The 10,769-nt window shown below is 42.1% G+C and overlaps 1 protein-coding gene across 1 annotated transcript in view; it reads left to right on the top strand.

Annotated features, from left to right (window-relative positions):
- Window positions 1–3,639: 3,639 nt before the first annotated feature.
- The window catches only part of PLCH2 (phospholipase C eta 2), a 36,354-nt gene continuing 29,224 nt past the window's right edge, over window positions 3,640–10,769 (top strand). The window contains exon 1 of the mRNA XM_065037366.1: window positions 3,640–4,456. Coding sequence (XP_064893438.1) covers window positions 4,414–4,456 — 43 coding nt within the window. The 5' untranslated portion in view covers window positions 3,640–4,413. The remainder of the gene's footprint in view (window positions 4,457–10,769) is intronic.

Raw genomic sequence — 10,769 nt, 5'->3', positions numbered from 1 at the left:
AATCTGTTTAAATTTAACATGCAACATAATTTCAAACACCCTCGAGTGTTTGGAAAGTTTAACAAAGCATGAATGCTTCATCTCCTTAGTGCTTATCCAGAGCAATGCGTTTATCTTTTTCGGTTTATTTGGAACAATGGAGCAGAGGGCACTGCAGCTGCTTTTTATATATGCAAACATCTGTTGTCTTCTGTTACTAATTAGTAATTGAGACCACCTCTCTATGCATTTCTCAGCCCTTCATGGCTCAACTGTCTGAAAACCGTATCTCCATTTGGAAATCCAGGCCATAGTTGTGACTGAATAAATCACAAGTTTTGATGTTGGGATTGGAATTGGCTCAGGATGGGTGTCACTTCCAAGGGCTACTTATGACATATATGACAAAACATGAGTAATATGTTCTCTCCTCTTCTGAAAAATGAGAAGACTAACTTGTTTCTTTGTTCCACTCCTGCCTTTGGAACACAACAAAGATGCAATTGATCATGAAGTGTGTCATTACCTCTTTATAAGGACAATTCATGTAGTTTGGGCAGCCATGATTCTCTTCTGGTCGTGGTTGTTTTGCACCTTTTCCATGGCTCTAATACCGCTGACATGGACTCTTGGAGGAAACAGAGCTCTGAGACAATAGATGTAGGTAAAAGTATGTCCAAAGCACTAATGTGACCAAGCCCAGGGAAGGGAGCTGTGAGCGTGCTCCCTTCCACTGCCGACAGAAGGAAAATGGAATAAAGGGATTTGCTAACCCACAGAATATTGGTTCAGTGAACTGGATTCCTACCTAAACTCCAGTATTGTGGATGCTTACAGTATAGTGTCAATTATTAGCATGATGCTCAGCTAAATGATATTTTTTGCAAACCTTTACTCATAGGGTTATTACGTGGCCAGCTCCTCACATTTATCATATTTCTCCCTTCCTGTCTCAGCAGCTGATCTCTCGCTGCCGTCCTTCCCGTGCTTTGTGTTCCATATTCCTGCCCGCTTGCCACTGACAGCCCAGCAGTGAGGTCCTGCTGAATGCTCACTGCGACCGTATCGTTAGTGAAGCTGGTCAATAATCCAGGATTTTACTAGTGACCTAATGTTAAATGTAAAAGCTGCTTGTGACCTTGTGAAGTGGGATTGAGGAGATCCATACACATAGCGAGGGTAAGTGAGCCTGTAGGCGCTGGGTACATGAATGATGTTGGTTTGTTCATCTACCTCAACAGTGAAAGGTAATGGACAGCACACAGTACCACAGCATCTTATTATACAAAAAGTGACAAAACATATTAATGCAAAGCATCTTGTTATTTGCAGCACATCAATGCCAGAAAAATGTCAGTACATTTTATCCTCTATTTTAGCTGAAAATGGAAAAGGTATTACCTCGCAAGCTGTGACAGTTTTGATAGGAAACTTCAAGTAAATTGTTATTTTGGTTGAACAGACTGTTGGTGTTTATTTTTCTGTTTTTTATCCCACAAAGATAATTGTATTGCGAGAAATCTGTCTTGGCACAGTGTGCTTGGGCTTATTTACATTTTTTTTCTGCAGAAAGCACATGCAAAGGTATCAAGGGGACCTGGGGAGTATTTCAAATTACAAAAAAAGAGGAAACAGTATTTCTGCTCTTAATTGTGCAACCGCATGGCATCGTCAGGTGCAAAACTGGAAACTTATCGTTTTACTGGATGTTGTTGAATTTACTGTCCGCTGAATAATAAAAGAATGGAAGGATCCTAGAGTTTGCTGATCTGATTGTGCAAGTCTTGGGAGCTGTCTGTAAACGTTTGGCAATAAAACCTTAATTTGAAACTTCCCAACTCTTCCTGTGTTAAAAGAATGGTGATTTTGTTCTCTGTCTAGCCACCTGCTGTTCTCTCCTGTGCTAAAGTACACTGGTAACTATGGGAACAAAAACTTAAGAACAGACACCCACGTGTGTTGAAGTTGATTTGTAGAAGGTCTTGAAGCGATGCCATGAACTGTGCGATATGGAGCTATCTGCTGTGGAGTTTGATGGCTTCAATGAGAGCAAAGTATTCTACTTTGATAAGTAACTTGGAATGCTCCTGGTATTGTGGCTGTTCCATTCTCCACTTTGTCGTAACTCCAGTCTGACGCTGTTGTGCTCATTTCCCTGTTGCCTTATTTTGGCCCCAGAAGTGGTAATGCTCCTCCCCTGTGCCGGGCAGTCACATCTGTTGTTATTGAAACCCAGCTTCCCTCATGTGCACAGGACGATGCTATGTCCTTCATAAATGTGTTCTACCTGGTAGGTTAATTTATTTAAATGAGACATGCAAGTCTAAATTGGATGGAAAACACTGAAGGAATACTGGATCCTGTGAGGATTTGCTGTGTGCATTCAGAATATATACAGCTGCTGCGTGTATTTTACTCTGAAAATACTCTAGTTTGTAACTTGCTTTTGGTGAGGACTGGAGTCTTTTAATAGCAATTCATTTACTGGCACATGAAAACTATGTTGCTTTCTGTGTAGAGAATTGTCCTTGATTATGCTTGAGTAAGTGGTGTATCAGTAGTCAAGCAGACTCTATATGAAATTATAATATCTTTCAAAAGCTTGAAGGATAATGACTGCCCGATCTCAACCTATTATGCATCTTATAATTTCTTTATATGTAAAAAATCATCCTGAGGAATGCAGGATCTTTGTGCCTTCTGCCGTTGCCACTGCCGTGTCCGTTATGTCAGCCTGAGATTGCACGGCGCGGTAGAGCAGCCGCAGTGTTTGCCCTGAAAAGCAAATGCCGTGGATGCAGTAGGAATAACCCAAATGTAATGTGGTGTAAATACATGATGTCCCAGGAGGCTCCTGGAATAAGTGCTCCTCAAGTGCTCCTGCACTGGGTTGCTCAGGAGATGATATCTCAGGAGACATCACTAATGTTGAAAGCAAGTAAGCAAATAGGATAATGCTTTGCTGAAAATAGAATTGAGCCAAATTCTGAAATCACTCCTTAGACGGTAAGAACAATGGGATTCGTGCCTAAATGAAAATTGAAGGGGTTTTGTGTCAGGTATTGCAAAGATCTTGATCTCACAGGGATGCTTTCTGATGCTTAAAATGCAAAGAAGAATGAAAACATGAGGAAAATCCAGCTGTAACAACTGGGAACTATGAATGAGACTCAACGTTTCTAGTCTGGAAAGACTGAATGGGGTGGGAGAAAGGTAATTGTAAGTGTTACACAGCACCTCACGTACACGCTTAAGTAGGTCAGGATTGCAGTGAGGTGTTACAAGGAGAACAGCACGTGGGGCTGACTCTGCTGGCTGCGCTGGGGATGGAGAGCGGCGGCGCCGCTGAATCGTGCGGGGAGAATGCCTGAGGGTTCTAGAGCAGAAACGCCGGGGACTGCGAGCAGGACGCTGTGGACCTTCTTACCCTGCCCCCATGCAGCCGTTTGCCTTTTCTCACTGAGAGAATTTTTTTTTCCATTCATTTATTAATCCTGCTTATTTAGATTTCAGGTTTCTCAAAGGCACAAATTGTCTTATCCTTTGTATTTCAGTGGTATGTAGGACAGGCAGGAACTGTTCCTGCTTCGAAATTTTAGGCAGCACCATCATATAAAGATACTGGAATTCTGCAGAATTCAGGCAGAACTCAGGAATCTGCATCTGCCTTCTTGTGTGTTGTGTTTTGGGACACAGCAAACAATAACGTGCATTGTGTGCTGGCTATTTTCTGTTAATTCTGCATTTATATTTCCTTGCAAGTTAAAAAGGAGGGAAATATATGGTCTTTGCCAAGAAAAGAAATGAGACAGAAGTCCAAAGAGAACAGCTATTTTTATCAGTAACTGTAGACTTTCTCAAGTTAAGCAAGTATGGGAGGACACTCTGACAATACGCAGGATGCTCTGCGACACAGGGGAGGCATTAAAATCAAAAATACTTTGTCTTCCTTCTGAAATGAAGTGGCACCCTATTGATGCTTGATGCCTACTGAATGAAGTACATCCCAGAGGAATTGAAAGTGAGTTTATTTCCTAGCATCCACAAGTTTTTCCTCCAGTTCTTTTTTGAAGGAGTGAAGCAAAATAAATCCATAGATTTATCTGAGAGTGGGGAAACAAAGAGTTAATAAGCGATTGTCCCAGGTGGCTGAACACTTGAGTTGCAGTGAAAGGCTGGTAACATTCATTGAGCTCTGTGCGGGTTTCTACCTGTCAGCAGCGCCTGATCTACTACTACACAGGGAATCAAAAATGAGCTGGCTCAGAGCAGGAGCAGCGAGCATCCTTAGGAGCCTTCTGGTGCTACATTAAAGACCAACGCGCAGTGTTATTTTTCTTATTATTCGAAAGAGTCTCCTGAAATATCAGTGATGTACATTTGGTCTTTGCTGCTTCCTCTGGCGTTTTGTTCACTTGATTCTCTCACTGGAATATGGATGATGCAAGCACCATCAAATGCCTCAGCCCAGATAAAGGTAAGGGGAAATTTTATTTTAACCACCTTTTGGAGGGTAATTAGTTTCACTGTAAAGAAAAGTATAGTTTACCGAGTTTGCTTGAATACTTGTTTTCTGTTATTCAAACTTAAATGCTGAAAACGCAGCATAAAACGTATAAAATATAGAAGTTGAAGGCAGCCTTTGCTGTACCATACCTTTGCCTCCTCTTACCACCAAACCTTAGATAATAGGTGCATGTCTCATAGCTTCTTCTTCCTGCATGGGGAGTGCAAAGAGTGCACCAGGTATGTTCATGTCCTTTTTCTGCTCATTTAAGGAGCTAGGCTGTCACCATAAGGAAAGGTTTTCTATTTTTAACCGTAGATGATCTGCTACCCACATTAGAAGAGAGAAAAGACTCCCATGCTGTTGTGAGTCAGCTGTATTGTTTTAATTCGTTTAAATCTGTGGTTTGCTTCTAGTTCGATACAGTTTCTTTATGCCCCTCAAACAAGAAGGGTGCACAGAATCATTTGGGGGGGAACGCGTCCCCGTGCAGTTACAGCCGGACTGGCTCAGCCCTCTCTCAGCTGCCTCGAGCTGGTACAGCTATGGGGCAGTTTTCTGCAATCTGAACTTGGAGGTCACACCTCCTGTACTTATGGCTTAAGACATTGTATTAATTCATGACCAATTCTCAAAAACCCAGTTTTTATTTTTTCTAAAAGCTTTATATTCTTGTCAATTTATTTGGTAAAAGCCCAGAGAGAGAAACCCTTACCTGTGATATATTTTAATTGAATCAAATGCATAGTTGCTTGTCTCTAGCATGTTGTATTTTGTGCCTTTCAGACATGTGGTTTGACAATAGTTATGCAACAAGTAAAGAAGTATACTTGTGTGTTCAGGAAAGCTGCTCAGTGTGCACCGGCTGCTGCTTGAGCACTTTCATGCCTTTGGGAAGGCAGAGCAGGAACCCTGGCTCCCTGTATTCTCAACGAGCAGGATACTTAATGTTCGTGAATATCTTGCCATATCTGTTGAAGGACACGTTCATAAAGTTCACTTTTCTTTTGTAACATTGGCTGAAAAAATAATATCTAGATTAAAACCTTACCAAAGTGGAAAAATGCTTGGATCTAACTTGGTGTTTAGGTGTTGAAACCAAACCTGGTGTCTATTAACTCTCATTTTGGCTCCTCTGTGTCTTTATTATTAGTGTACTAAAAGTAAGCTAAAGCAATTGGTGTTCATTCAGCAAACGAGAAGCTGCTGCAGACAGGTGTGGCTGTACCTGTGGAGCCAGTAATACTGCAGCAAATACTGCTCCAGTAACTGAAGAAGGATGTGAATGTGAAAATTATAGCAAATTGCCTTGGAGGAGTCTCACTATAGAGATTTTAACATCAGGTAGAAAATTCTTCTATTATAAGTAGAAATGGCCATTGCTTTTTCTGTAAGTTCTGGTAAGGATATTCATTATTAACAAGAACAATATCAAATCCAAGAATACTTCTAGTCTGGGACAGATTTAATGATTAGGAGAACTATGCAAATAAGGTTGGTAGATGAGTCTCAGTCTGCATCAGGTGACTAGGAGAACATCAACCAATATTTTCTATTGAGATTTGTTAAGAATGAAGCAGAAATGACGAGATGTATTTAGGCTTTGTCAATATTTATTTAAAGAGCAAAAAACTTAAAGCATATTTTAAAACTTGGCATAAGGGTCTATTTACCTGTGCCATATTGCCGACATAGAATCCAGAGATCTGGAAGCATGCAGGGTTTCAGTTAAGAAGATGCTAGAGAGAATGGTGACAAACTACGAGCAAATTTCTTTCTTGTTGCAAGGAAAGGAGGTGTTTTTCTTAAATCTTCATATGCTGTAAATCCCCAAGTTTTGGATTTGATAGATTGAAATGGTACAGTTTGATTGAAACATTTTCATTTAACATACTTGTATTGATTGCATTTTCTAACAGAAGTGTCTCAGGACTGAAAACCAAAATGTTTTTGCTTTGAAAATGTCGTGATGGGACAGCCCGAGTACTCCCAGAATCCCAGAACGTCAGGGGTTGGAAGGGACCTCCTCCATTGTCCTGCCTGCCTCTGGGGCCTCAGCGCTACGGGGCTCCTCACGACATCCTCCAGCGGAGTGGACAGAGACAAAGGAGGCATTTAGTAACTCTGCCTTCTCTGTATCTTCTGTCACCAGGGCACCCACCTCGTTCACCAGTGGGCCTACATTGCCTCTGCTGTTAGTTTTATCTGCCACGTATTGGAAAAAGCTCTTCCTGTTGTCCTTGATCCCTCTCGCCAGGTTTAATTCTAAGGAGGCCTTAGCTTTCCTAGTTGCCTCCCTACATCGTCTGACAACAGCCTCATATTCTCCCCAAGTGGCCAGCCCCTCCTTCCATGGTCTAGAAACTCTCCTCTTCCACTTGAGCATACCCAGCAGTTCCCTGTTTAACCACGCAGGTCTCCTGGCTCCCTTCGTTGCCTTCCTATGTGTTGGGATGCTCTGATCTTGTGCCCGGTAGGAACAGTCCCTGAACACTGACCAGCTATCTTGGGCCCCTTTACCTTCCAGCAGCCTTGCCCATGGGATTCCTCATCTAGTTTTTTTTTTTTTGCTGAAATCTGATGTACCCTTGTGGATTCATTTGTACTTTGAACAGTCAAGGTCCTCGAGGAAGGTACAGTGGAGCAGGCATTTTGTCTCCCAAAGTCTTTCTGACTTCCTACAGCAAGGCTCAGCTTCTAACTTCTGAAAACAGGTATGAGAGAGAGAGGCTCTTGCTTGAGGATCTCCCTGGAGAATCATCCCCGGAGCCGTTGCTGAGGCTCATCCGCGTCTGCAGTCAGTGCTGAGCCCGAGGGACGCTCAGCCCCTCCGCCTTTCTGCCAGACGGTGTCATTCCAACCCAGCTGCTGGAGGCACCTTGAAAACAAATGGTGTGATGGGGAGGAGCCGCTTTGCTTTCATTGATTTATCAGGAGGTTTAGGTTAGTTATAGTCAGGTCAGAGAATAAAAACTTGAGCAGAACTCAGTTGAAGCAGCTCATATATCCAGCTGCCTTTGCGGGAGTGCAGTGGAGTGAGAGGAGCAATGAGCATCAAGCATCTATTATGCAAAAGGCAGATCAGTGGGGGAGAGAAGCTTATTTTTGTCGTCAGAAAACACTTCAGGCTTGATTTCTTATTGACTTGCACCTTGTGCAGTCAATTGTACTTGTAAACAGTAATTGAAAAATGTTTCCGAAGCTCGGTTCTCACCTTGCGTCAGTGGAAGTACTTAGCAAATCCCCTTTTCTCAAGCAGAAACGATGACATAAAGTGCCTCCCTGCTTCGGAATAGGGATCTGAAATTTACTGCAATGCATATTCTGCTTTCCTTATGCAATTCTACCTGCTTGTTGCCAAAAAAGTAGGGTGCAGAGGAATGACCGTGAGTCTAAGGCTATTAAACGACGCTTGCTTCTTCCTCGTGCTTGTTAGTGAACGTATAGTGATTTGATGGAGAAAATTGGGCTCTGTGCATCCTCTTTTCTTGTCAGAAATTTTTGTTCTAATCCAAAGAGCAAATTTTGTCTGTTTTCCTGATGTGTTCAGACACGGTGGGAAGAGCAGTGATTCTGAACAGATTATCTGGTCTGTAGTTTTAATGCATTTCTTCCTGTGGCGGCGTCTTCTTTGATGTGAGTAAATTGGGTATTATTTATAATACAGAGTAAAAGATAAGAAGTCCAGTAGAAATAAGATGCAGTGAAATGCTGCTCATTCGGAATCATCACCCTTTTACACTAGAATGGATTCTTGGTTTTGTTAAGGTGACTGAAACTCTCCAGTCTGTCATGCAGCATCCCATTAGTGGAACTGAGGAGGGAGCCTGCACAAAGTAATGCCTCTGAAAAGAGCTTCTGTGGTCCTTAGCATGAACTGATGTTCTCAGCTGTATTCCTCAGCTGAATTATCAAGCAAATATCTTTTTAGGTTTTGTATAAATAATTTGATTGGAAAATTCTGCACAGGTTTTCATGGATGTAGGATAACGTTTTCCTTTTAACATTTATCTAGATGTGGGAGAATCAAGTGCACAGGGGAAATGAACACTGCAGAACAAATTAAAGGAATTTTTTCTTTATTCTCTTGTAATTAACCAAAATTGTCATATTTTTTAAATGTATATGACATGAAAGGAAAGTCTAGAAGAGTTCTGCATCTTTTACAGGCAGAATATATTAAAATTCACCCCAAATATGAAAGCAAAGTTTGAGTTAAAATCAGTTCATGGTGATGCATGACAGGAGCAGATGTCTTCTCTGAATCTCTTTCAGTCTGCCTTGTTTTCTTGTACCAGTTCTGCCTTGGATTTGTGAGTTCTTAGCGGTGTTTTCATGGGAGGAGTTCAATAATACCGATGGATTCCTTCCCTCCCAACCTGCCTTAATCTCCCTTTCCATGTTTATGACCCATGTCACTGAACAGATGGTAAAGTGCTGAAAGATCTTTAAATGTAAAGAGTTTAAGATCTTACCTCAATTAAGTGTATGGTGACATTTTCTTTACATTTCAGAAGCTGGAAACAAGGTGACCTTAGGGCAACATTTGTAGTCTTAAAATCTTTATTTTATGCTGATGATTTTCTCCAGTCACCAAAACTTCATGATTACAGCTTTGCAAGAAAAGAAGTTCAAGTAGTTTTTAAATCCTTTTTACTAAAGATATCTTGGAAATTGAATTTCCTTTCCAAAACCAGCATCAGAATTCGTATAGAATTTGTTAGCAGACTATTGTTATTATATTTCAGTTGTTGAAGGTTAAACCCATAGAAATATCTCAGAGATGGTGCATGTTTTAAGTGGAAAAAGGTTAATAATATTTCTACAGCTGCATTGATGAAACATGACACAAAAATCTTAATATGTTTATTAAAGAAAACTCTTCCTTTATGCAAAACCTGCTCGAAGGCTCAAAACAGAAAGCCATTTCTCAATTAAAATAATTGCATCATATTTTCAGATGAGCCCAAGAGAACTCAGCATCATGGAAGGAGTCCGGATGTTAGTGCTGCTGTTGCTAATGGGTCCCAGGTCCTTCCAGTATTCCTTCATGTGAATGAAGTAACTCAAGGGATTTCAGGATCAGTTCATTTTAATAATGCGACTTTCTGAACAGTTTTGGAAAGCCCTGGGAATCTGAATATTTGTGATTGCTCAGCTAGAGCAGCTGTCTCGGGGCTCACGCAGTGGGAATCCGCACTGGAAGGACGCGCCGGGACGCACAGCGTTCCAGCCAGGGCTGGTTCTCCTGCTGGAATCAGTGGCCATGTAAATGGAAGACGGATGTATTTCAGTCAGAACTCAAGTATATTCTGAGCCAGTGCAAAAACGAAGCTTTGGAGCCCGGTGGGTGAGGAGCAGAGGGCGGCGCATGGCCTGGCTGTGTGGCTGGGGTCCCGGCCGCAGGTCCCTGCGCTCAGCCTGCCGGCCAGATGGCCAGAGAGCCTGTAGCTCTGTGTCTGTGCCAAGCGGCGCTGCGGGGGGGATGCGAGAATTAAGGGAAAGGCAGCTTATATACAGTCGCAATGATGTTGGGGTCCAGCCTGTGCTCTGGCCTTTCTGAGCCTGTGAATGGGCAATTGAGTGAGCGCAGGAGATTCTGTTATGACTCTCCATGTACCCAAATTTTTACCTTCCTTGGAAGTTACCAAAACCATCGAAAATGGCTGTTTTAGTGAATTCTTAATATAACTAATGCAGACGTATGTAGTCGTTTGACAAAAATAGAAAATATAACAAATGTTGTCTACACTCAAGCAGCAACAACTGCCCATATCCCTCATCTCGGGAAGAGGTCGTGCCACAGGCAGCTTTGCATTCAGACACGGAGCAGGAGGGAACGTAGAGTGCCAGGGAAACCCAAAGGCAAGTGGCTCCGGCAGAGGAGAACCTGAAACTGCTCTCTCTTGGCTAGATCGCGCTGCTTTAGAGCTTTAGGAAGCAGCATTTCTGGGGGAAAGGGAAGAAACAGAAATCGCATGTCTAGAAGCAGTGACCGAGCATCATGAGTTTGGTTGATCATGTCAAACTTTCTATGTTCCTGCTGTTCACGTTCATGCTTCTGTATGTTGGGTTTGAACCTTTACTGCACTTCAGATGTATTTCCAAGCTCTATTTAGTCGTGCGTTTCAATGAGATTTCTTGTTATTTCCCTTAGAAACATCTCAGCCTTCAGAAGACAGTAACAGGCCTCACATGAAGATCTTAGCCTGGGGTGTCTGAGATGTATTATAGCTGTAACTGCAGTTCCTGCAGTTTTTCCAAGGCTTTTTGACTGGTGTTT

The sequence above is a fragment of the Columba livia genome, chromosome 21, assembly GCF_036013475.1.
Source record: "Columba livia isolate bColLiv1 breed racing homer chromosome 21, bColLiv1.pat.W.v2, whole genome shotgun sequence".
NCBI lineage: Eukaryota > Metazoa > Chordata > Aves > Columbiformes > Columbidae > Columba > Columba livia.
The sequence above is the reverse complement of the archived record's forward strand: the minus strand, read 5'-3'. Positions and strand labels throughout refer to the sequence as shown.